At 49.1% G+C, this 26,710-nt stretch overlaps 1 protein-coding gene across 21 annotated transcripts in view; it reads left to right on the top strand.

Annotated features, from left to right (window-relative positions):
- The window catches only part of ZNF185 (zinc finger protein 185 with LIM domain), a 101,056-nt gene that overhangs the window by 49,317 nt on the left and 25,029 nt on the right, over positions 1-26,710 (top strand). For 7 of the 21 annotated variants that reach the window (XM_081793693.1, XM_081793704.1, XM_081793700.1 and 4 more), the window contains 9 exons: positions 820-903; positions 1,168-1,209; positions 2,640-2,723; positions 3,193-3,282; positions 8,796-8,882; positions 11,910-12,011; positions 13,072-13,170; positions 16,041-16,130; positions 21,572-21,787. In XM_081793693.1, the coding sequence (XP_081649819.1) occupies positions 820-903; positions 1,168-1,209; positions 2,640-2,723; positions 3,193-3,282; positions 8,796-8,882; positions 11,910-12,011; positions 13,072-13,170; positions 16,041-16,130; positions 21,572-21,787 (894 nt within the window). The remainder of the gene's footprint in view (positions 1-819; positions 904-1,167; positions 1,210-2,639; positions 2,724-3,192; positions 3,283-8,795; positions 8,883-11,909; positions 12,012-13,071; positions 13,171-16,040; positions 16,131-21,571; positions 21,788-26,710) is intronic. The other 14 variants (XM_081793695.1, XM_081793697.1, XM_081793694.1 and 11 more) reach the window with 13 other exon arrangements.

The following is a 26,710-nucleotide window of genomic DNA, read 5'->3' as shown; positions in this document are numbered from 1 at the left end:
GAGGTGCTTCAGGACTTTATATCAATTTGCTAAAAAGCGTCCTGGGCAAATTGAACCAAAATCAGCCATCCTCCTAGGAGGAGCCCTCTGTGTGTATGCCGTGTGTGCTGTGTGGATGCTGTGTATGCTTTATGCTGGGCAGGGCCTGCATGGCTGGGTGGCAGAGTTACGCTCTGGAAGTGCCAGTGCCCCTCACCCCAAAATGAGGCTCAGGTACTTGGGCAGCAGCTAGGCTCTGAGGAAATAACCGCCCCCCCCCCTGCCCCGGGCTGAGCCTGCCCCCACTGCCAGTGTCTGTTGGGCCCTCTGCGCCTTAGAAAATAGCAAAGCTCCTGTGCTGAAGGTCTGGCAGATGGACAATCCTAAGGCCAGAGTCTGCAGTGACAGTGGTCCCCGGGCTTGGGAGGTATAGGGGAAGAGCCAGAAGTTCAGGAGCCAGGCTGCTGAGCATTGACTGCCCACTTTGCCATCAGCTAAGTGTGTGGTCTCACACAAGTCACTAAAGTTTCCCATGCCTCAGTTTCTTCATCTGTAAATTGTGGGTGATACTAGCACCTACTTTCCTAAGTTGTAAGGACTCAATGAGCCAGTATGGATTTGCAGCATGCAGCACAGGGCCAGGCCCACAATCTATGCTTGATAAATGTGGGCTGCATGGTCTCTGTTTCTTTTGAATAGTTCTGGGAGCAGGCGCTAATTTGACTTTGTGCACTTGCCTCCCTGGGATGGCCCTGAGCCATCCTGGGTAGCCGCTGGGCTATGCTGGCAGAGTGAGTCCTGCCTTATGCCATTAGATACCTTCTCTCTGTGCCACCGCAGGTCAGAGGCTGCAAGCAGTGTGGTGAGGAAGACAGCCTCCCGGGAGCACTCCTACGTTCTGTCAGCAGCCAAGAAGAGCACCAGGTGAGTTACATGACAGGAGACACAGCAGGGCCTGGCTTCTGGGCCAGCTCAGCTACCAACTGGCTCCCCTCCTTTCCTCCTGGCTAGACCTTCCAGGATTCTCAGATGCTCTTTCTGGAAAACTGAGAGGTCTGGCTCCTGCCATCAGGGCTAATGAGGTACTGGGAGTGAGAGAGAGGCCCAGGACCCTATAAAGCAAAGTGGTCATGATGTCACTTGTCCATGGGTTCTGTCCAACACATTGCCTTTCTGCTTCCTTTGCAGCAGCCCTGCCCAGGAGATGCAGGCTCCATTCATTGCAAAGAGGTAAATGTCAGCAAGGGAATCTTTCCAAACCTCTTGCTGGCTGGAGAGAAAGCATCCTGCCAGCAGAGGTGGAGTATGATCACCATGGAAAGCAGGTGCAGAGTGGGAAGGGGCCTCTGTCCCTGAGCAAGGGAAGTTGTGAGTGCCTAGTGGCTTTTGTCTGGAGGCCAGATGAGCAAGTAGGTGGGTATGGTGGCACTTGTGGCGTCAGCAGGCAGTTCTGTGTAGGCAGGATCTGGCTGACAGAACATAGCTTGTGGCTGGAAACTTCCATTTGCTAACAGGGCTATGCCCCTGATCCCCAATAGAGCCTTAGTGTTTCCAAGAGCTTCTGGGGTTTGAAGCAAAAGTAGCTACCAGGCTAAAAAGGAGTTGTTCCCCTGCCCTCCCTCCCACTCTACCAGGGACAGGCTGGACAATGCCTCAGCAGGAGAGATTATTGGGCTGGGGTCCAGAGGCTTATCATTGGGAGCCTCTGCCTGGCCAGGCCCTTGGAAGTGACCATAACATTGGAGATGGGCCCTAAAGGGTGAACAGAATTCAATACGAAATTATCAGGACATTAGGACACTCCAGTTGAGTGAGAGAGGCATGTCCCCATCAGTTGAGACAGAATATCTTCTGGGAGAGAATATTTGGGGAGTATAGGGAAGAGACTTCCAGAAAGTTGAATTTTAGGGATATTCCATGAGGTAAACAAGGAAAGCATCCATGACAAGGTTGCATAGTGAGCTGAAGACTGGAATACAGTCAGGAAAGGGTAATGGCAGCATAAAGGAAGTGACAGATAATGATGTGCTTTTACTGGCTGAATTAGGTTGCCAGGGCTGATATAAGAAAGTACCACAAACTGGGTGGCAAAGACCCGAGAAATGTACTGTCTCCTGTTCTGGAGGCTTTAAGTCCAAGATCCAGGTGTCAGCGGGATTGGTTCCTTTTGGAGGCTGTGAAAGAGAAACTATCTCTGGCTTCTCTCCCAGCTTCTGGTGGCAGCAGGCAACCCTTGACAATCCTTGGCTTGTAGACACATCACTCCAGTCTCTGCCTCTATCGTCCTATGACCTTTTGTCTGTGTGTCTGTGTCCAAATTTCCCTCTTCTTATAAGGACACTGGTCATTGGATTTAGAGCTCACCCTGTTCCAGTGTGACCTGATCTTATGTTGACTATATCTGCGAAGACCTTATTTCCAAATAAGGTCACACTCACAAGTTCCAGGCAGACATGGATTTTGAAGGGATACTATTCAACCTGATATGCTGTCCTTTATCCCAAACTGGAGTTGCTGAGCCTCCAGGCTGGGCCACTTCATGGCCATAGACAGCACGGAAGGAAATCATGTCCTTTAGGAACAGCAAGCTGTAGGGCAGCTGAGCAGGCCACAGGTACCCTGGGGACAGGTGGTGCATCTGTTTCTCGTCTCGCCTAAAGGGTTGAGGTGGTGGATGAGGACAGGCCTTCTGAGAAGAGCCAGGACCCACCTGCTCTAGGAAGATCCTCTCCTGGCTCAAGCAGGTAATCAATTACTCATCTCTGTCTGGGGCTGGTGGCTGCCAGGCTTGCCTGCCACTGTTACTGTGGAACCTCTGCTAGGTCATCTCCTTGCAAAGCCTCAGGGTCAGTGTCCCCATGCACTCAGTGTCAAGACAGGGCACAGAAATCAATAAGAGCTTTCTGGCTGGATGTCCTAGGGCTAAAAGGAGCAAAACAGCCTGACCTCCAGGGAGAGAGTACATCACTCTTGTCTTTTTAATGTTATCTGTGTCAACTTAACCCACTTGTGGCCACAGCATCCTAGGAAAAAGTACTAGCCATAGGGTTTGAGAGGGCCTACCATCAGAGTGCTAGCCCTGCCATTCTTGGGCTTGTTAATAGCTCTATTGTAAACTGTCCAAGTTCAGCCTGCCAGCTATGTCCTCTGTCCTCTGCTGGGGAAGGAGGCTCTACAGCCCCCAGCCCCGCTCACAGCTGCCTTCTTTGCCAGTGTGGATGGAAACAGAGCCAAAGTGTCTCGGGGGATTTGGATTGAGCACATGCTGACTCTGCCCAGCCCTGGCAGGAGCTGGGAGCCCAGGTGGGTTCCATGAGCTGGCTTTGGCCTGTAAGCTGGTCAGATGGGACAGCGTGGGACTGGGGTGAGAAGGCAGGGGGCAGACTGAGTGCTGGTGATCTCACTATAGACGGGGTCCGGATTTGGTCTGATTTCTGAGCCCTGAGTGTCTGGGCAAATAATGGTGCTCTCTTGTCTGCAAATGAAGAGCAATCAATACCTCCTTGTACTTTTCAGTGAATCAAGGTAAGTCCTGTTCAGAGCACCACTTCCCTGTTGCTGCTGTTTAAAGCTCCTGCCGGGACTGGGGGCTTTGTCCAAATCCAAGTCTGCTAAGTGGTATGCCTCCATGGCACCCTTGGAAGACTCTGAAACCAGAGGGGCAGAGCACCTTTGTCTACAGGTCACTTTTAGGGACCCCAGGGGATTTTCCAGCTCTTGTAATGCCACTGTGAGCCCCTACTTTCCTCCCCAGTTCAAGTCCCACAAAAATTTGTGCGTGACCATGGTCCCTCAGGGCTCCCTCCTCTGTCCCAGGAGGGAGATAGGGCCACCTGCTATAGCATAGACTAGTGGAGAGCAAGGCTGCAGACCTTCTTTCCTAGAGGGAGCCAGGAGTGTGAGGCCATCCTGAGGCCATGGCTCCAGCGGCACCACTGCCCCTCTTCTTCACTGCCTCCATGTCATGATTCTCCCTGTTTGTCTAAACTTTTGTCCATTAGAATTTTTATTTATTTTTTTCAAGTTGATTTATTTTGAGAGAGACAGAGACATCGTGAGCAGGGGAGGGGCAGAGAAAGAGAGGGAGAGAGAGAATCTCAAGCAGGCTCTGAGCCATCAGCACAGAGCCCAAAGCAGGGCTGGAACTCACAAAACCCTGAGATCATGACCTAAGCCAAAATCAAGAGTCGGACACTTAACCGACTGAGCCATCCAGGTGCCCCTGTCGGTGAGAACTTTTAAACAAGTGGAAATATTTCAGAGCTCTTCACAAGGCAGCACTGATGGGACTTGGGGATTGATGGGACATAGGAGCTGTGTTAGTTTGCTAGGGCAGCTGTAACACGGAACCACAGATGGGGTGACTCAAACAACTGAAATGTATTGTCTCACAGTTCTAGAGGCTGGAAGTCTGAGATTTAAGTGTCAGCAGGGTTGGTTCTTTCTGAGGGCTGGGAGGGAGGCCTCTCCTCGATTTGTAGATGGCCACCTTTCCCAGTGTGTCCTCACATGCTCTTCCCTGTGTGTGTGTCTGCGTTCTAATCTCCTCTTCTTATAAGGACATCAGTCATGTTAGATTAGGGGCCCACCCTACCTCAGTATAACCTCATCTTAACTAATTCCATCTGTAGTGACCCTATTTCCAAATAAATGTACCATGAGGTACCAGGGTTAGGACTGCAACATATGAATTTGGAGGGGACATAATTCAGCCCCAAACAGTGCACATCTCTGATTTCTCCTTGTCTTTTGTGCAGAAAAAGAAGAGCAGTGAATGGTTTCAGATGCTTTTTAAAAGAGAACTTAGGAGAATTAGGTTGTGCTGTATTATGTATTTGAGAGGCATTTTAACATATCTTTTGGATGTTTAATACCCTTCATCTGTTGTCATAGCAAGGTGGCTATAGTGGTTTGTTAGGGCAGCAGTAAGAAAGTACCCCAAACTGGTGATTCAAACAACAGAAATATACTGCCTCACAGTTGTGAAGGCCAAAAGTCCGAGATCAATCTTGCCTGTGAGGCCCCAGGAAACAGAATTGGGACCAGATTACAGAAAGTTCTAGATACCAGAGATGTTTCACAATGGGGCAGCCTCCAATAGGAAGGAAAGAGTTCTCATCAGAAGTGTGCAACAGGGGCTGGTCAGGGAGGCTTACTTTGATACTTCTCATAGTGCTTCTTCCCTCAGATTGTGCAGTCACACAATATCTGGAACCCTGCCAGGCAGCTTCCAGGTGAGCCACTGCCTGGTCCTGGGTGGCCTTCTTTTCTGACCCCACTATACCAGAGAGGTCTTGCACTGGTCAGGTCAGGCAACCACCATCAGTTCCCCATACCCAGCCTCTCTCTGCCTTGTTATCTGAGAACTCAAGGCTGGATTGTGCCCTTGAAGAAGTGCAGCCCTATGGGGAGCAGTGATTCAACCAAACTCTGGGTGCTGTACTGACTCAGAAAAAGCTGGTTTATGGCAGAGTGGGGCAGGAAAATATCACAGCCTTGTTTCCAGGTATGGCTCTGAAGAGGCTGCCTCTTCCCCAAGTCTGTCCTTGCCATATCCTCCTTGGCTCAAGTCTGACGTAACTTCCTCATCTCACCCAGCAGGCCAACCAGGAGTAAAGCCCTTGTCTTAGGTGCCAAACCCTTCAGGGACTTCAGGGAGGGCTGAAAGTTTGGAATAGGAGTGCACCACAAGAACACCTATAGGCTGTGTCCTCCGGGCTGTCCAGCTGTCATTTCCCTTCCATCAGATGCCGGACCTGCCTGGCATCTCAAAGGTCCCCCAGCTCCAAGTGCTTACATCTGAATTACTTGTCTCTACCATCACTCCCACCCCCTGCTCAACAGTGGAGGGGGCCTTCCCTCCATGCACCCCAAAACTTGTTTTCTTGGGTTCATCTTGTTTTTAACACTCTCGTTGTGGGACAACTCCTATATACCTTCTGGACTGAACTTATTCAGATACCCTCTTCCAGAGAAACTGGTATGCACAAAGGCCCCCAGGCCTGGTTGCTGTCCCTGTCACAGCACTGGTCAAGCTTCCTTGGCTTTCTGCCTCATTCGACCATGGTGAGGCCTGCAGGCTGTGCCCCAGCATGCTGTCTGACAGAGTAAGCTGGAGAGCACTGAGTAAAAGCACAGCTTTTGGCACAAGGCAAACCCTGGCATTGCCTTATACTGGCCTTGTGCAAGCCACTTTACCTCTCTATGCCTCAGTTTCCTCATGTATACAATAGTGAGTAGTGGTGCCTACCTCCTGAGGCCTTCTCAAATACTAAATGGGATAATACATATGAAATCCTTGGCACAGTGCCTGGGTGCTCCCAGTTATAGGCTTGCTGATTTGCAGGGCAAATGAAGAGACCAATATCGCCATCTTGCCGGCCTCTGAGGGAAATGAGGTTGTGGGTGCGGAGAAGGAGGTACTCCCACAGGCAGGTGGGTCCACACTGGAAGAGTGCTCCCGGTCTCCATCGGCTCTCAGCCTAGCTGACAACTTAAGATTGGACTAGAGCCATCTGTGGTTGAAGGTCTGGTGAGGGAGGGGCTGGTAGGCTGCTGCAAGAGACACCGGAAGGCCCCTGTATGAGTTTGCTGGAGCTGCTGTCACAAGTTAACACTAACTCGGTGGATAAAACATCAGAAATGTGTCCTCTCACACCTGGAGGCCAGAAGTCCTAAATCAAGGTGTCAGCAGGGGTATATGTTCCCTTCAAATGCTCTGGGGGAGGATTTGTTCCAGGTCTTTCTCTTAGCTTCTGGTATTGCTGGCAATCCTTGGCAGCTCTCAGTTTGTAGATGTATCACTCCAGTCTCTGCCCCTGTCTTCACATGGCCATATTCCTTCTGTGCGTCTGTGTACAAATGCCCCCTTTGTATAAGGGCATCAGTCACACTGGATTAGGACACTCTCCTCCAGTATGAGTTTATCTTAAGTTTATTGTATCTGCAATGGCCCTATTTCCAAATGGGCACAGTCATAGATACCAGGGGTTAGAACTCCAGTATATCTTTTAAGGGGACACAGTGCAACTCATAACAGCCCCTCTGGAAGAGGTGCCACTTGAGCTGGGTCTTCAAGAAGGGATTGCTCAACGGGGTGACAAAAAAGGAAGAAGGCATTGAGGGAGAGGTGCCAGCTTGGGCAGGTTGGGGTGACACTTTGTTCCTATTTCCTCTGCCATATAACCAGAAACACCAGTGAGGAAGTATGTTTTACTTGCCTGTGATGTTCCCAAGTGGGGTGTGTCCTGGCCAGGTGCTTTATGCTGTCATCATTGCTATCATGGGAGGAGACATGCACAGATCAGAGCTGCCCCTGTGCACCAGGCCCCCTGTCCCTGGAAGCCCTTCCATTTCCCCCTGTCATCTCTAATGTGCGACCTCTCAGCCAAATCCCAGGAAGGACATACACAGGCAGCCCACTGACCCGGTCCTCTATGGCCTCCTAGTTTAGCTTGGAGCCGGATGTCAGGATCAACTCCAAGGTGACTTTCCAAGGAGAGCAGCGAAGTCACACCGGCTCACCCAAGGTGAAGACTACCTGTTTCTCTGCCTTCACCCTGGCCCCTCCTTCCCTGTCATGGACCCAAAGGGGCCTTTCTAAAGTGCCAGTCTGATCATGTGAAGCTCTTCACCCCCCACTTTAAGCCCATTCCATGGCATCCCTTTGCCACACCAGATCTGGTTTCATCATTTAAGGCTCCTGCCAGCCTCCATCTCTTCCTCTCCCACCTGCTTCCAGCTGGCCCCCAGCGAGGCCACATCTCCATGAAGCTTCTCAGGTGCCCTTGGGGCTGAATTTGTGCACAGTCTTACACTTTAGTAGAGTCAGGACCCATGATACTCTGTCCCTATTTTGCCCCCCATACACACTAGGCTGGGGGCTTCACCTGGCCTGGGACTCACCCCCATCTATAACCCAGGACCCAACCCAGTGTCCACAGGCAGCCGAAGAAAGGAGGGAGTGGCTGTAAGTGGTTTGGGTCTTAAAGGATGGCTTAGGCCTTACTTTGTGGACCTAGAAAGGTATGGTCTTGAGTGAAGAGTACTCCCACAAAGCCAGAGAGCTCTAGATTGCCTCTGGCTCTGGCCATCACCATGGCCCAAGCCTGCTGGGGGTCAGGTCCTGCAGTGGAATCAGACTTGGCGGGATGTATGTGGTCAGCTGTAGGCCAGGTTCTGAGCACGGGAATCCTCAGAGGGGTCCTCTGAGTGCTGAGAATGTCTGATTCTCTGTGGACTCCAGTTCACAGGCAACTGGTCACTTTCCTTCATCCCCTAAGTCTTTGATATCCTACTCCCACTGGCTCTCACTCCAACTTTGGCCTGTAAGTTTCCTGATTATCTTGTTTGTCATCAGTCCCCATCAGCCTATATACCCAGAATTCCCACTGGCTTCACAAATAGCCACTTTGGGCAGTCCAGTGGAACCATAGCCAGGGCTCATCTCTGCAAGTGGGTGACAGCATCATGACAGCAGCTACAGACAGGGCATTGGGGCTGGGCAGTCCCATTTCCATCCAGAATCCACTTGCTATGCTTAAAGGGGGCTGGGCTCAAGGGTGGGAGACTGGTAAAGGGGTGTTTCACTCTCCTTCTTCTGCAACCTGGAGGTCAGTGGGTCAAGCTCAGCTGTAGCACCAAGAAAGCTAAAGGCCAAAGAGGAGACAAGAGAAAAAAAAAGACAATGGTTCTGGGTGTCCCACTGCATTACCCAGGAAGCCTCTGAAGGAGAATGCCCTTGGACCCCTGGCACAGATGGGAAAGGGGGAGGCTTTCCTTACCAGCAACTCCCTGGCTATCTTTCTTGGCTGCAGTACAAGAGGTGAGGAAGTTGTCCACCTGCAGATCATGACACCTGGGGCAGGACTCCGCCTGATGACCTCAGACCTGGAAGGAATGAGGTATGGGGGCCCTGCTGGGCTCCTTCCACACCATTTTAGAGGTGGGATAAGCAAGGAAGGGATGCAAATGATTAGGCCCAGGGGCTAGTTGGTAAGAGACATGGTCAATATAGGTCCTCTGCCTCCATTCATGTTTTCACCCCACACCTCTTTAGGGGCAAGTACTTGGTTCATGTGAGGCAAACCTGGCCCTGGCGAGCCAGAGGTGACTGTCCCCTGGCCAGAGATGCTGACCATCTGCCTGGTAAGGGAGGCAGACGCAGACACCAGCAAGCTGTGAGGGCTCAGCCCTCCCAATCACTGAGAACAAGACAGGACAGCTGTGCTGGGTTGGAACATGGGCTCTGCAAAGCCCCCTGAAGCCACTGGGGCAGTTGCTCTGCTTGTGTGACAGGACTATTGGGAACAGGGTAGGGTCACCAGGTCAGCCTTGACAGCTCATGATGCCACCACACCTGGTGCTGGGGAGGGTGAGGGACAGGAGGACTACAAGGAGCACAGAGGGCCCAGCCCCTGCCTCAAGATAGGAGGCAGAGAGCCATGCAACAGGCAGACAGGATGGGGTGTGGATTGCTAAGAGCTGGGGTGGGGACAAGGGGAGATCTGAGCATGGAGGGGCCAATTTTCTTTGGAGGGGCAAGTAGTGGGAGGGATCCTGCAGCACTCTCTCTCCTACTCATTTAACTATTCACTCAACTAACATTTACTGAGCCCCTGATGCACACCTGACCCCTGCGCCGGGGCCTAGAAGGCAGCTGTGAAGCAGCCAGACTGAGACTCTTCCTCATGAATCCCAGAGTCTGGGGAGGAAGGCCAGAGTGTATGCCCACTGGAGCAGTAGGAGCTCCAAAGGGGCCTCTCACTAGCATAGGGGTGGGTTGGTTAGGGAAGGCTTCCTGGAGGAAGTGTCATCCAAGATGAGTCCTGATGGATCTCTAGGTACCTTTACTCTCCTCTTTGGCGCCTTCTTCTTCACACCCCCACCCCAGTCTGGCACTGAGTCCTACCCATTCTATTTTAGAGATATTTCCTATTCTTATTCTCCTATTGCCCCATCCCTAGACCCTCCACATCTCTACCTGGGTGAGATTTCTAAAAGGCAGAAGTAGTCATTCCAGCCCCCTGGGAAAACCCTGCAGTGCCCCCCACCCTGATTGGGCTCTGCAGCCTGAACTCAGTACTCCTCATATACCCCTCCCTCCTTGGGCCCTTGTCTCCAGCCTCCCAGGTCTCCATGTGGTGCTTATGCACAGTTGTCCACTCCTGGATCAATTTTCCCTAAGAACTCTGAGAGCCTGGAGGGCAGGGGCTGCAGCTAAATGTTCTCTACATTCCCTTTGGCCCAGAACAGAAATGTGAGAGTGTTTGTTGCTGGAATGATTGAGGATCATCCAGTGTGACAACATCTTTAATAAGGTAACATTGGAAGCTGCTTCACTGATTTTCCTAAGGTGACCAGTCTTTGAGAAACAGGGTCCAAGTAACCCCGAGAGATGCAGGAGGAAGCCAGGCTGCCTCCAGTGAACATCCCTGCTGTGTCTCCTGTCTCCAGAACCCACAAGGCTTCTGGTACTTTGTCTGGGAGTGGCAAAGCTACAACCATTGAAATCCCATGGGGGTGCTCCTCCCCCACTTTCCAGAGAATCAATTTGGGGAAAGAAGAAAGAGAGAAAGCTAGAATTCACCAAGCCTTGCCCTGCCTCAACAGCCTAGCAGGTATCCTCATGCATGATGCAGATGCAGTCACTATGTCTATTTTACAGATGAGGAAACTGAGACCCTGAATCGTCAAGTAACTTGCTCAAGGTTACATGGCCAAGAGCAGGCAGATCCAGGACTCCACTCAGGCTGCCTGACTCCCACTCTGCACCTTTTGCTCCATAACTCACCACACTACTGAGGACCAGGGGCAAGGGACAAGGAGGGGTGATATAAATACTTAGTATTTTTAAATGAATATATGAGTTTACTTGGGGGCAACCAAATACAAATTGCTGGGAGGCATTTGAGGGTTTGTAGCTGAGGTTTGGGAGAGAGGTCAGGGTTCAAGAAATTTACATGTTATATGCAGACAGATGAAAGCTGAAATAATGGGATTCAATGTCAGTGTTTACATGAAGTACAATATCAAGGGAATTGAGAGAGGGGCTAGCAGGCTGGGCACAGAGCCCAGTGTGGAGGTGGCAGCTGCCTGGTCTTCCCCCCGAGGGCAGCTGGGAGTGGCAGTCAATTCTAGCCATGTCGAGGGTGAGCTGACCGAGGGACAGTCTGAAAGGCATTGGAGGTATGGGTCAGGAGCACAGAGATGTGCGAACATGTGGAAGTCATTGGTTTGAGGGTAGCAGTTGATGTCAAGGAGGAGGAGGTGGGCAAGGAGGTGGAGCATGCAGATGGAAAGGAATGCTGATAACACCAACATTAAGGGGCAGAAGATGAGGGAATGGTGAAGGAGACTGGGAAGGTATGGCAAGAGAGGTAGGAGATGGTGTCACAGTCATGACAGATGAATTGGGGAAAGAAGACAGGAGTGGCCCACTGGGTTAGTGGTCCTGAATGGTGATAATGAAAGTAGTGTATCCATTGCGTTGGACACCATGAGGCTCCTCGATGACCTCAGAGAGAACATAGGGAGGTTGAATTAGCAGCTTAGGAGAAGTCTCAACACCATGGAGGATTATAGTGCAGAACTCTGAAATCAGACTGGGTTCAAATCCTAGCTCTTCCCCTTGGGAACCTTGGGGCAAGTTGCTTGGGCTGTCTGTGCTCCCATTCACTCATCTAGAAAGTAGGCAGGGATAAATATACTGCCCATATCCTGGGGTTTATGTGGGGGGTTAATGCATGCAAAATCATGAGAATGGAGTCTGACCCTAAATCAATAGTAGCTATTAGTAATGATATTTTGAGAATTGGCTAGTCCTGCAATATCAGCTTTTAAGTTCCTTGGAGACAGTTGGCATCTGAGTATGAGATAAATGCCTTCATTTGAGTGTGGTTGGATGGTTAACATGTTTCTTTCCTCCATAGGTCTTCCCTGGGCTCCAAATACAAGGAGGACCCCAGTCCTAGAGAGGCCAAGAAAGACTTGGCTGGTGAGGAGGCCTGCAAGGGCCCCAATCTAGACCTAAGGTAACTCAGTGCAGGGACATAGAGCCCATGTGGCCTATGGTGTAAGGTCCATGGATACAGCTGGGACCAGGACTGTCCAGTTCCCCACTGTGTCCCCAGTGCCTGGGGCAGTGCAAGTCCTCAGTGAATATCTTTTGAAAGAATAAATGAAGGAATGTATGAGGTTTGGAGAGGGGCAGGCCCCTGCCAAGATCCCTCAGAAAGCCAGTTGCAGAGGAGGACAAAACTCCAGGCCAGACCACCCCTACCCAGCCCTTGGCCCAACTTCACTGTGCCTTTGCCCCCACTGAAAGCAGTCCTGCTGATGGCCAGGGCAAGCAAGCCTGCCAAGTCAGAAGTTTAGGGAAGTCAATAACCGAAGGATGCATTGACCTCAACAGAGCATCTAGCATAGACTTCCAGGATGAACTGTGGATAAAGGGAGACATGGCAGGTGCTGGCAAGGATGGGAGGCAGAGCCAGTGGTGGATGATGAGTCCAGAAGGGATGGTTGTGCCCAGCCATCCTATGACTATCTCATTGAGCTGTCCTTCATGCTAGACCAAGGAAGCCTGGGTGTGGTGAGCAACGGCTGAGAGTTGAGTGTTTCTTCAATGGGAAGTTGGTAACCAGTAATGGATAAGAGCCCACAGCCTTGCCTGTCTGCCTCCATTTTATCACTGTGGGGTTCTGGATCCCCAATGGGGACTCAGTCATGAAATGAGGGAAGGGGACCTGGGATGTCTGGGGGAGCTTGTTTCTGCCTTGGGCTCTATTATTTATTAGTGGCCCCAAGTGCTTTGCCCTTTGTTTTTTTGACCATTGGCTTCCCCACGTTGTGCCAGCTTCCTCCCAAGTTGCCACTTTGGTCTGTTTTTTGGCTCCACTCTTGCTGCCATTCTATCAGGTTTTGAAGAAAAGCAGAAATACTTGCTGATGTCCAGTTGGCTCTAGTTGGAGCAGCGCAGGGTGGCAACTGGGAGCCTGAGCTTCTAGTCCTTGAGGCCTGCTCTCAGGACATCTTAGTTATATTAGATCAAAACCTAATCAGAGTCAGCAAATGTTTCTCTTCCCATAACAGGTCAAGTGCACAGTCAAGTGATGGCAATGTGGGATCCAGAGCCATGGGCTTCCCACCTGAAGGCTTGATTGAAGCAGACATTGACTCTGGGAGAGGAGGGTAAGCTGCCTGGAGGAGGCAGATGGCCCCAGGTTACTGATTCTCTCATGTCCCTGGTGACAGGCCAGGGTCAAGCTGCCAAAACTGCCTGGGTTACGGGGGACTGAACACTGGTCATTTCCCATAGTCCTGTCTACAGCTTGCTTCTCCAGTTGCTCCCACCACATCCTTTGTCCCTGTGCTTTCCACTTATCAGAATTGCCTATGCTTGAATCTTGCTCCTTCTCCTGCCCTCTGCCACTTGCTCTCAAGATCCTCCAGAGCAGGCACAAGGGTCCACTTGCAGCTGGAGGTTCAGCCCTGCCTGGGCAGACACCAGGAAGTAGAATGAATATGTATGGAATGAGTGAAGGGACAAATGAATGACCAAATGATGGGTTAATCAGTGCCTTCTCTCTTCTTGGCTGAGCTCCAAGGACAAGCTAGAAGGAGGTCCTTCATCTCTGCTTTCCTCTTTTCCTTCCACAAATCCTTAAACTCCTTTTCCTGTCCTGCCCACCTCCTCTGGACAGCTATGCTCTGTGGTTCAGAGAGAGGAAAAGCAGTGGTCCCACTGAGAAGATAAACATGTCTGGCTGGGCTCTAAGTTCCTGGATCTGGGTGGAGTCAGGGTCCACTTTCTTAGGTGATTCAGGGAGTGGTTCCCAAGATCCCACCTGTCCCTAAGTGGCTGCAAACCAAGCATGAGTCATCCTTGGGGACAAAGTATAGGTATGCTGATGTTGGCACAGATAGTTCAGCTCCAAGTTGTGCTAGTGCCCTTATGGTTCAGAGCAGACGGACAAAGCCAGTGTCTGCAGAGAGCCACAAGGGCATGCTGCCAGCCGGCACACCTGCCCTACCACTCTGCTTCAGCAGGTGCAAAGAAAGGCCACTGGGTTGGGGCCTTGGCTCTTTGAGCTGTCACTAGTGGAAACCACTGTCTGAAAGGCCAACACTTGCAGCCTGCCTCACTGTGTCCTGGCCAGCACAGTTGTGCAGATTAACTGTTGCTGTTGTAGACCTCTGGTCCAGTGTGATTGGGTAAAGTTCTTGACTGCTTTATCTTTGAATATTCTTCCAGATCATTCTTGCTAACACACCCTCCTAAAACAAAGTCTTTGCTTTCTGCTTTCAGTTTCTTTAAAATTAAGCCAAACATCAAATTAACTTGCAAAACAGTCTAAAGACTTTTAACCTAGTTTTTTACACCGTCTTACCTGTACATATTTTGGCAATGATTTTTAAGAAACTTACCTTTATTATATTTCCAAGGAAAATGTTCTTTTTTTAAGATTTTATTTTTAACTAATCTCTCCACCCAACATGGGGCTTGACTTTATAACCTCGGGATCAAGAGTTGCACATTCTACCGACTGAGCCAGCCAGGTGCCCCAGAAAATGTTTCTTATGCAAAAAACAACCACTCCTTTTCCATTCACTTTTATGAGTTTAATAATTGAATTTAGTAATTATGGTTGCAAGTACAACTGGGATAAATGGATGTGGGAACAAACATGAGGAATCTTAGTGAATGTGTTACTCAAGTGCAGGCTTGCATGGGCAATGAGGTGCTCTGTGAGCTGTGACTGCTCAGCTTGCTGTGAACATCAACCTGCCTGATTTACAGAGACAAAGAATGCAACCTACCCCTGGAAAGACTGGGTAAGACAGCACCCAGTCACTCAATCTGTATCAAGTTGATGGATACAGATAGACTACAAAGGGATGCTGCTTCTATAAATGTCCACAGGCCCCAGTAATAAAAACAGGAACAATTTAGCACAGGTTAGGACCCAGGCATTATTCTAAGTACTTAGCATCTATTATCCCATTTACTCTCCTCAGAAAACTTATGAGGCAGACACAATTATCATCCCCATTTCAGGTGATGTGCGCAAGGTCACACACCTGAGAGGTAGCAAAGTACTGATTTGAATCCAGGCAATGTGCCTGCAGGGAGCCTACACTTAACCACAAGGACACGGTGGCCCAGTGTCAGGCAGCTGTGTGATCTGAGTACTGTGCCCTGAGCATCTGTTCGAGCAGTCCTTCAGTTCTCATCATCTGTTGGGGATAGAATCCATCCCTTTGGGAGGAAGTACACATATAGACACAAAGTCCTAAACCCAGACCAGGCTTGGACTCCTTCCACAGAGTGTGCCCAGCTGTTGGCTTCCCTCTTCTCCTGGATGATCAAGATGTGTGTGGTGAAAACTCTCAGCCTTGAAAGCCCAGCATGTATTCACAAGGACCCAAGCTGAGGTGGCAGAAGGGATGGCATTAGGAAACAGAGCCTGGGAATAGACCCTCCTGTAGGGACTGCAACCCAATCCAGCAAGCAGGAATCAGAGGAAGGAATCCCAGGGACAGCCAACTGGCACTAGGAGGCTCAGTACCAGGGAGCACATGTAGGTGGCTGAGGATGGCACATGGCTCTAGAGTGCTAAGGTGCGATGGGAAGGGGTTGTGCATTCCCAAACTGCAGGCTTCTGCCCTATTCCATCTACCAGTCCACCAGTAGGAGTGGCCAGTTTGCTGTGGGTGTGCAGAGCATTTAGTAAAGAACAATCTTCCAGGACTCCCACACAGCCCTAAGAGGTGTATAGGTCAGGCAAGGATACTGGAGCCCCAAACTAGGAGACTTCCCCAGGGACCCCTGAGCTGATCAGGGGCAGTGCTTGATCTTGAACTCAGGTGCCCAGTTCACAGCTGGGACTCACAAGACGTTATCACACACAGTGGCATCTGTGCCATACTAACAGCAGGACTGAGATGCCATCCTTTACTGGCAGATGTAGGTTCCCCTTTCTGGTGAGAAGGCAGCTGGCAAGGGCCCCGAGTCTCCTTTGCTCTAAGGCCTCAGCAGGCCTGTGTGCTTTCTCCCTCAGCTCCAGCTCCACTTTGGCCTCTGCTGGACCAGCTGACCAGAAGAGTGACAGTCCAGCAGACCTGGAGGACAAGGATGCATACTCGAAGGGGTAAGGCATCAGGGAATAGTGCTGAGCTTCTGAGGTGGAGAGATGCAGGTCAGGTATGCACTGGCCTTTGGGCTTGGAAGGTGAGGCCAGCAAGGCCTGTGAGCTGGTCTGAAGCAGGTGGCAAGAGGTGAAACTGCAACTAGAACCCTCTGGCTTCTGGCTCTGAGGCCAGAAAGTCTTCCACTACACTTTGCTTCCTCCAGCCAGGAATTCTTCCAAAATCAGGAAATCACCCAGTCTTTTTTTTTTTTTTTTTTTTTTTTAGTGTTTATTTATTTTTGAGAGGGAGAGAGTGCAAGCAGGGAAGGGGCAGAGAGAGAGGGAGTGAGATAATCCCAAGCAGGCTCTGCACTGTCAGCACAGAGCCTGGATGTGGGGCTTGATCCCACAAACCATGAGATCATGACCTGAGCCGAAATCCATGCTTAGCCAACTGAGCAACCCAGGTGCCCCAGGTACCCACACTTTCCATCAGCAATCACTCGAATGGCACCTGCCCTGTGCTGGAGGCTGGAGCACACAGATATGGCTGATGGGAGGTAAAGCCCAGCCCAGATTGGAACAATACATTATGCTGGAGCAGAGGAATGGGGGACTCAGGAAAAATTTCATGGGGGAGGTGGCTTTTGAGCCTAATCTTGAAAGGTGAATAGGAGCCCTTCAAGCAAAGGGAAGAGGATATGCAAAAGACTCCAAACAACCTGGTATTTCCTGAGCACTGTATGCAGTTGAGTGTGGCTAGTACTGACGGTCCTTGTGGAGGAGTGGTGGAGTAGAAGGCCTATTGAGGTATGAAAGGGCTGATTCTTTAATACTGGATATTGTTAATGACCACAATAGCTACTTAACTTTGGGTCACCTACTGTGTGCACTGCACTCTACTCACTGTGTCTCATACAGTGCTCCCCACAATCCTGTGAGGTTTGCACCCAGTAGGAATGAAGAACAAAGGTGTGAAACCTAAGTCTCTGTGCCTTCTGGGAAGAACAGTGCTCTGAAAGAAATACCCAGGGGGCTAAGATAGAGTGGTGGCAGTGAGGAGAGCTAATACATGGGGCAACTCAGGCAAGCTCCCATAAGGAGAAGGAACCAATTCTAGAAAAGAGAAAAGAGCTGCAGACCTAAAAACACTGCTGTGGGAACACACCAGCATGTTCCAAAGCACAGAGTGGCTGGAGCCTAACCAGTGACAGGGATGATAGATGGAGTAGGGCTTTAGTAAGCTATGAGGTATGAGGCCCTATTTTGTGTCTTTTTGGTTTCTGACTGCACTGACAGTTAACAGAGTGAAAACAGTAACTGACACCTATAGTGTGCTCTGCTGGATGCTTTACAATCTTTCAAGCAACTCTGTGAAATGAATAAGATGGGGAAACTGGGGCACAGAAAGGTTAAGTGACTTGCTCAAGGGCTTACAAGTGGTAAAACTGAGTCCCAACACAAGAGCCTCTAAAAAAAAAAAAAAAACCTTCAGGAAAAACTTTAAAAAGCTAGTTTATTAAGTCTGTTGTTTGGAACCTATTCTTAAGATCCAGAACCAGTAACTCTCAGCTGGTTAAGGTGTAAAGCACTCTGCCTGCATGATCTCATCTAATATTCCCTGAACTGGGACAGGATCTAGCTTCTTATGCAATAGGGCAGTGGAGAAAACTCAGGCTGCACTTGAGAATCAACAGGAAAATATTTTAAAAACAAAAAAGCTTCCTGAGCCCTATGCAGAGACTTAGATTTAATTGTTGTGAGGTGGCTTACATCATCATTGTCTTTTTTAAAACTCCCAGTTTATTATCATGTGCAGTCTAGCTTAAAAATCCTTGTTCTAGGGTAGTGGTTCTGAACCAGGGGCAGCTTCCCCACCTCCTGAACCCCTAGGGATCACTTGGCAATGGCTGGAGACACTATTGTCACAATGGGGAGGAGGTTGCTACTGGCAAATAATGGGTGGAGACCAAGGATGCTACTCAATGACCTACAATACACAGACCAGCATCCACCATAGAGTAATCCAGTTAAAATGTCAATAATGACGAGGTTGACAAGCCTTACTCTAGAGCCTTCACGATATCTGTGGAAAGCCACCAGATGCTGGATTGGAAAGAAAAATGGTTGAGATCCCAGCACTCCTCCAGGAGTCTGAGCAGCCGGGACACAAGTCCGGTTTCGCGCGTGCGCTGCTGATTGGCGCGTCCCTGTGCCCGTGCTCCTAGTGGGGCGCGACACCGTCTTCTGTGTGCCTGCGCGCTGGAGCGAGAGCGCTGAAGCTAGTGTGCGCCTGCGCGCACCGCCATTTCCTTGCAACTGGAAGCTTGAGTCGCAGCGCCCATCGGGAAATGCGACAGTTCACCGAACGAAATGGCTGCCCTGGGGGAGAACGGCCTCAGTGTAGCTTTTCTTGCTGCCATGCTGGTTCCGGCCGCTAGATGGTGCGCGAGGATCACAAATGGGCTAGGCCTGCCGTCTGGGAGGCTCCCTGGGCTCTCGCTGCCCTTGCTCTGCTGGCCCGGTGGGCTCTGGTGGTGCCACCGACCTTGGGGTTGAAGCAGCCCCTCTGACCACGTGTGGACGGACCATCGCCACAGTCCAGGCGGAGGCGAGAAAGAGGGAGCGAGCTGGGTGCCCGTAAGGAGCTGAACGGGGCTCCTGTGGGCCCCGCCTGTTTGGCAGGGTCCCCGGCCTCTCGGTCGTTTCCGGCCACTGGCCACTGATCTTCAGAGCTGCCCAGGGGCAGGGGCTGTGGACATACGGGGAGGGCAGCGGATCCTCCACCCATGAGGGAACCTCCTGGGCAGATCTGCCTGGGCAGGGCTCTGGGGCTCTGTGAAGAGGCAGCTTAATTCCCAAGAGTTGGGCGAGGAAGGGTGATGGGGGCAGGGGGCAAGGCGATCCTGCGGAGTAGTCAAACTGTTCCAAAGTTGATGAACTCTTCCCTAGTCTAACTTGGTCTTGCTTCATCACATGTACAGGAAGAGTTGGTATAGTATGGTAATCAGGAGCATGTATTCCTGTGCATGGTCTTATGCTTAAGCTCTGTCACTTACTGGCTATTCGACCTTGGGTATCATTTTCATCTCTTCTAACCGAGTCCAAGCTCATTTTGCTCACTGCAAGACAAGCCAGTAAGTGGAAAGGCAAGACACTGGGGTAAGGAAAGCGACTTTATCCAGACAGACAGCAAACCAAGGAGATGGTGGACTGTTGTCCTAAGGAGCTATCTCCCCTTGGCATGAAATTTGAGCTTTATAAAAGAAGCAAAAGAAACTTAGCAAAAGGTGGAATCAGGAGGGAGTGGAGTTAAAAGATGACTGACATCTGTAGACATCCCAGGAAGGTTGTGTAATTTCTCTGTCCTTGGTCAGTTTATCTTTGTTTACAGGAATTTGGTCATGTTATTCCTGTAAATCTTAAACATAGTATAGTCATTTCTGTGCATACTTCCTTATCCCCTTGGGTGAGTTAAGTTTTGGATAAAGAGTGGTTTTTGCAAATCTTAGCTGTAGCATGCCTACATGCAGGGCTAAGCAGAAGTTTCTAAGCTATAGGTCACAGTAGCAAGGGAAATAGAAACAATATGGAGTCAGACATGCTAAGTTTCTTCCTCTTACACTCTGTGTTTGTATTTCCTTACTGTAGAATAGTGGTAATAATAGTTCCTATCACACAGTGTTGTTCTGAGGGTCAAGTGAGTTTGTCAAAAGCATGTAGAACATTTCCTGGCACAAAGTACTATGTCAAACTCTCCTTTTATAAAAGACTTCAAGCTAAATAAAGCAGCCCCAGAGGAATGCCTCCTTCCACCTCAAGAAAACACTGGGAAAACTGGCCTCTGCTTCCTTTTACCAGCTTATTGGCCTGATTTCATTTAATAAGACAGAGTAGTTCATTTCTTCCCCAGCAAACTTTTGTTATTAGACTTTACATCTCAAACATAGGCTGTTTTCCTCTTTGTTATGTTTCAAGTCTCGGATTTTCAGGTTTATGTTCTTTCTGCATGAGAATCATGTGAACTTTAAGCACATGTATTCACTGTGAAGAACCATTGACAACCAGCAAAGGAGTCTTTTGGGGGTAGTTTAAGAATGGAAGGGATTGTTATCTTCCATGTGGAGAGTCTGATTGTGTCAGGAATTGGCAGTAGCTGTGTTAGGCTACTGGATCTTTGATCTAATTACAGGTGTATCTCTAAGCACGTGACTTCCAGGCAGTTCATTAGGGGCATGGGAGATCTCTGGGCTATTACATTGCTCAGCAAGACTGCCTGTGACTGTTTTAGTAAGATTTACTTTTTATAGGTCAGGTGGATTACAACTCCTATAATCATAGTGGCTTTGCTCTAAGGCCTAGGGCAAAGGAACCTTATTCACCCACTTGCCACTGTGTTGCAGTAGACCCCAAAATTACTCTTTGCAGAAATCTTGACTTGATTCACAAACTTCATAAGGACAATCTCTGTTACTGTAATTCTATAACAGATAGGAGATGGGACAGGACTCTGATTAAGTCCATGGCAAAGCTAGCTCCAGGCTTACAGAGGCAGGAAACAAGCTCTTTGGGCTTCTACATTTGTTTTTGGCTCAAGCATGTATGTCACAGATAAGGGTGGAGTGGGTGTGTCAGGGTATCTTGCTGACTAAGGGACTGGCATTATCTGAGCAGACCACTTTTGGTATCTGGCTGGGCTGCAGCAGACCATTAGGGTAGAAGCAGCACAGGGAGACACAACATCCACTTGCCTGCAGATCTGCCTGGGCAGCTGGAAGTGGTAATAAGTTTATTGTCTCTGCTGGGATATTTTTGTTCCTCTCACCTGAGGCTGAAGAGTCGCATTGCTTTCAGGGCATACTTTGCAAAAAGTATGGTCCCTGCTCCACTTGAAGCATGAAGGCAGGGAGCATGCCTACTATGGGATTAACTTCTATGAATAAAAGATCCTAGGGCTGGAGGTAGCTGGTAGTGTGATCTTCTTGTCCCAGGGGAGCCTCACCAGTGATTGGAGGCAGGCTGCTGATGTTGGGAGAGTTGAGTTTAGCCTGACTCAGTGTCCCTGGCCTAGTGTTCATATAACATCTTTGAGGCCTCCAGGCAGCAGCACCATCATACTAGAGGTTAAGGAGGAAGCACCAGGAGAAAGAATGAGACCATTGGAAGCACCTCAGATGGGGATGGAAGGGTGTGCAAGTGTAGGCATGATGTGATTCCAGGGAGGAAGAAAGATCTCCCTTGATGCCTAGACAGCTGAGAATCTGCTTCCTCATTGCTCTATTGCTCTATTGAGGGTATGGCAAAATCATCAGAGGCTCATGCTTTCTCTGGTACAAGTGGGGACTGCCTTTGGGCTCCTCTCTTCCCTACCCTCTGGGAGAGGAGCCTGTTATGGCCACAGGAGGTGACATCAGCATGCAGTGGGTGAAGAAGGACTGGTCCCAAAGTCTCATTCCATAAAGGTGTTCACTCTTCCTCAGCACCTTGGCTGATTCTGAAGACAAGAATGTGGCTGCCAAGGTGGGAGAGACCTGGCAGGAGAGGCCTGCAGTCCTGAGAGGTGGCCATGGGGACCCAGCTGCACCCTCCCAGCAGTCTGCAGCCCCCAGGACCCCAGAGCAGCAGAGCATCTCCAAAAGACCAGAGCAGCTTGTGGAACTGGACAGCCAGGCCAGCAGGTAAGTATTAAACTGTGCTGGGTCCCTGCCTACCTGAGCTGGAGAGTTGTCAGGGGCCATGACCCAAGTGGGACCCACTCTTACCCCATGTTTATGCCAGTGCCTGGCACATCACACACCAAGGTGTTCAAACTCCTGCTCCATGAGTGGGATTGGGATAGTGACTCCCTGGGTGCAAAGCAGTGTTTAGGGGCTTCCTATAGCACAAGTAGTTGGGATAGGGATGGGATAGGAGCTGGTGTATGTATGCAGAGGTAAGAAGCCCTGGCTAATTTCTGACATGTGGACCAGGAAGGAGGTCTCCCAAGATGGGGGTCATAAGTAGGAAGAGGACTATTTGTGTGTGTAAAATGGCACTGTGTGTGTGTGTGTGTGTGTGTGTGAGAGAGAGAGAGAGAGAGAGAGAGAGAGAGAAAATTCTTCAGACAACCTCATCCACTCTGCAGCCCCTAGTATAATCTTCACTCAACTCCAGACCTACTGGACATTGTTGTCCAGATTCCCTGTAGGCACTTTACATTCAGCATAACTCAAATGACCTTATCATATCTCTGCACAGCACCTCTCCCCAACTTCCTTGCTATATCTCAGCTCATTCTTTCCACAGCTTGCGACCATCACCACCCACTCAGTTGACCAATTCTGAAATCTTGGAAAAGCCTTGGCTACCACTTTCCTTCAACTTTACATTTTATAAGGCAATAAGACTTGTGGCCTTATCATTTCTCTCTTGACTGAGCAAATAGTTTCCTAACTGGTCTCCTGCATCATCTTACTTTATAAGGCCTGGCCTGATTCTCCACATGGCAGCTGGAGCGAATCTTCCTACAAGTCATGTCTGATCTGTTCATGATTAATATAGCATTAATGTTATTAATGCCAGTTTTGTTGTTGTTTAATGGATGTGGAGTTTCCCTGGTCTCTTGTTTATGCTGCTGGCCTCCCTTCCTCCTCTTTTTCTCTTGGGCAGGAATGGCTAATTGGTTGCCACATTGGGAACAGAAACTGCATGGATCCAACTTGGCCACCAATCCTCCTTGTCTTTGGAAGAAAATGGCTTCATATGTACAGCCAAGAAGGTTCTCCCTGGATTCTTTGCTTTTGTCTACAAGCCCCTGGGGTCAGTTGTCCAGCCAGGCTCTTGGCTGGGTGAGTAAGGCCCTGTGGTTCAAGGATGTAAGGGGTGCCCTCCTTTTTGGCTCTATGTGTAAAGCCATCAGCTTCATCAGTGGACCTTTATCTCCATTTTCTGTTCTTTTGTCTAAAAAGAGGTGTTAATTATTGGCCCCCTAAAACTCTGAGTCCATACAATGAAAAAAGATAAAAATAAGAGCTACAAAGGCAGATTGGGTCAGAATTCTGGCAAATAATATTGAAAGGTCTTGTAGCAGAAGAGGATCTGAAAGGGGATACTGAGAAAGAAAGTTTTGGATAAATGGAAGAACTTGGAAAGAGTACTGTCATGGAAACCAAGCTAGGCTGAGCTAGCTTTCCAGTATGCTGTGGACCTTTAAATAAGACCACAAGATTTGGTAGAATGGAGTTTATGGCTGCCTTAAATGGAGGGCAGGTCAGGGAGGCAGAAAGGTTTGGTTGACTTATGGTGGATTGAGGAAGAATTTGGAGGTGAGGTGGTGCAGTTGGTGGAGGTATACAACTCTTTCTAAAATGTTGGCCAGCAAGTGATGGAAATTTGATGGGTGATTAGATAAATACAGCTACAGGATGATAGGAAATGCTTTCTAGAGTGCATGCCTATGTTCCCAGGGGAGGAAGTACACTGTTGGCAAAGACAGTTTGATATTTGAATAAAGAATGAGCAAACCCAAAGGTTAATGGTCACTGAATTTATGGTGGGCTTAGGATGGGGTTCTAGAGTCTTGGGAAGGAAGTAGAGGGCTCTGTTTTTGAAACAGGAGGGAAGGATGAGTGCAAATGTAGGTTGGAGGGCAGGGGAAGGAATACACAGAGTAATGTGGGCTCCTTGATTTTTTCTGTGAGTTAATGAGCCACACATTGTAAAATTAAACAATATTTTACTTAATGACTAGCCCATGCCAAGCTATGTCCTAAGCACTGGAGATACTGACCTCAAGGAGGCATGGATAGGTTATAATGGCAGCATAGTAGGAGTATGTGACTTGGCTGGCTGCATGGAACCAGAGAAGGCTTCACAGAGGTGACAGTTGATGTTCCTCTTGAAGCACTTTGTAAGGAGGTGAAGGAGGGGCCGAGGAGTAAGGGTAATCTCCTGTGCTGAAGGGTAGATGGCAGTGTTGAATGCTTCGGAGCACCCTGTGGTTTGATACGGCTGTGGTTTATGATGAGAAAGCCGTTGAAAAGTTGACGTTGGGCAGACAAGAGTTAACCTAGCAGGCCTGAGGCTACTCTCTTTAGAAAGGGCTGCTTGTGGGGCGCCTGGGTGGCTCAGTCAGTTGAGCGTCCGACATCGGCTCAGGTCATGATCTCGCGGTCTGTGAGTTCAAGCCCCGTGTCGGGCTCTGTGCTGACAGCTCAGAGCCTGGAGCCTGCTTTGGATTCTGTGTCTCCCTCTCTCTCTGCCCTCCCCTGCTCATGCTCAGTCTCTCTCTGTCAAAAATAAATAAACATTAAAAAAATTAAAAAAAAAAAAAAAAAAAGAAAGGGCTGCTTGCAAGATGTGCCCTTGGCTGGCCTCCAGGAACTTGAAGAGGTAAACAGTTCTCTACACTGATATGAAAACTTCCCTAAATGATGAGAGTTAAGGGTGACCACCTGGATCACTTTTACAAACAACGTGCTTTATGCTGAGTGTCTGCTTGCCTCCTGGGAGTTGGGAGTTTGGTTCGTGCCAGGCAGAAAGTTCCTATGTGACCAGTCTCCAGTAATAATCTTGGGTCGTGAATGAAAATATCACCTTTTTCTTTCACTGATTTTGCTTGGTATCCTTCTATGGTCATAAATCTTAGCCTTGAGGATGACTATATGCTGAGTCTTGGGAGTCCTCCTAGTGAATCATTGACCCTGGTGGTGGTCTTAGGGTCACCAACACACCATATCAATCTAATAAAGGACAAAAGCCGCCAGAGTCTGATCTTTATGCCTTAACAAGGGCTTGGACTTTCTCCAGAGGACAAAGAAGAGTTAGGAAAGTTTTTTTTTTAATTGTTGTAAAATTCACAAAACATAAAAATTGCCATCTTAACCATTTTAAAGTATAAAGGCAGTGGCATTAAGTACATTCATGTTGTTATGCAACCAATTTCCAGAACTCTTTCTGTCTTGCAAAACTAAAACTCTTTCCCTATGAAACAACTCCCATCCCCTTCTCCCCAGCCCCTGGCACCCATCATTCTACTTTCTGTTTTTATAAACTTGACTACTCTAGGTTCCTCATAGAAGTGGAATCATGCAGTATTTGTCCTTTTGTAACTAGCATCTTTCATTTAGCATAATGTCTTCAAGGTTCATCCATGTTGTAGCGTATGTCAGAATTTCCTTCCTTTTTAAGGCTGAATAATATTCCATAATATAGACATACTGTATTTTGTTTATGCATTCAAGTGTCAAGAGACACTTGAGCTGCTTCCTCCTTTTGGCAAATTTGAATAATATTGTAATAAACATGGGTGTAGAAGTATTTCTTTGAGATCCTGCTTTCAGTACTTTTGGGTATATACCCAGAAGTGGAATCGCTGGATCATATAGTAATTTTATGTTTAAATTTTTTGAGGAACTGCCATACTATTTTCCACGGTGGCTGTTTTCTACCATTTTACATTCCCACATACAGAGGCAGAAAAGGTTTTTTTTTTTAATTTCTTTAAAGTTTCTTTATTTCTGAGAGAGAGAGAGAGAGCGAGAGAGCGAGAGAGAGAGAGAGAGAGAATGAGTGGGGGAGGAGCAGAGAGAGGGAGACACAGAATCCAAAGCAGGCTCCAGGCTCCGAGCTGTCAGTACACAGCCTGATGCGGGGCTTGAACTCCCAAACCGCGAGATCATGACCTGAGCCGAAGTCAGACGCTTAACTGACTGAGTCACCCAGGCACCCCCAGAGCCAGAAAAGTTTTAAGCAGGGAAGTGAAATGGTCAGAGTTGTGCTTTAGACTTATTTCTATGGTGGCAGTATGAAGAATGAACTGGACGTGGGAAGAGTGGAGGCAGGGAGAAGAGCTACAAAGAGGTTCAAGTCCACTAAGTAAGAGATGATGGGACCCCAGCTAGGGTGGTAGCTGTGGATATGGAAATAGAACTCTTAAGTAAGTAAAATGGACCCAGAATTGGGCAGCTGATAAGACTTGGGGGAGCAGTAAGGGAAAGAGAAGTGTTAAGTCAGAAAGTCATCTTTGTGGCTCAAGTGGCAGAGTGGAGTGTGTGACCCCTTCTGGCCCAGGTTGTGGGCAGAGTATCTCCAAGCTATTTTCTAAGTGCCTGGAGCCAATTGAGCAAATGCCCAGTCCATGGAGACACCAAGACAAAGCGGCACACTCAAACAGATTGGCAGACAAGGGCACCTGAGGCAAGGCTCTGACTTTCAGACAGAGGCTCTGCCTGGGCCAGCCTGGATGAATTGCCCTGGCAATACTGTTCTGTTTCTAAGGTGGGCAGCAACACCTTGCAACTGTCCTTCCTTTCTTCCTCCTAGTAGTCCAAATCCCCAAGCATGCTGGGTGTGGTTGTGGAAAAGTCTTCTTTCTAGAACCGTCTAGGTCTTCCATTTCCGGGTCAGGTCACTGGCATGGCATCTTGGTAGACTAGGCTCATCAGTAAAGGTGACATTTGGAGTCTTTGGGCCAGAGGATTAAAGACCACTACTGCTAATAGTCCAAAGTAGCAAGCAGACCCTTAGCCCCATTCTGGGTATGCACCAGGAGGAAAGCCAGTCAGTGCAAACCTCCTAATGGACAAGGCTTGACTAGCCTGGGATTCCAGGAAGTACAGAGG

The sequence above is a fragment of the Panthera onca genome, chromosome X (assembly GCF_046562875.1).
Source record: "Panthera onca isolate mPanOnc1 chromosome X, mPanOnc1 haplotype 2, whole genome shotgun sequence".
Classification (NCBI taxonomy): Eukaryota; Metazoa; Chordata; class Mammalia; order Carnivora; family Felidae; genus Panthera; species Panthera onca.
The sequence above is the reverse complement of the archived record's forward strand: the minus strand, read 5'-3'. Positions and strand labels throughout refer to the sequence as shown.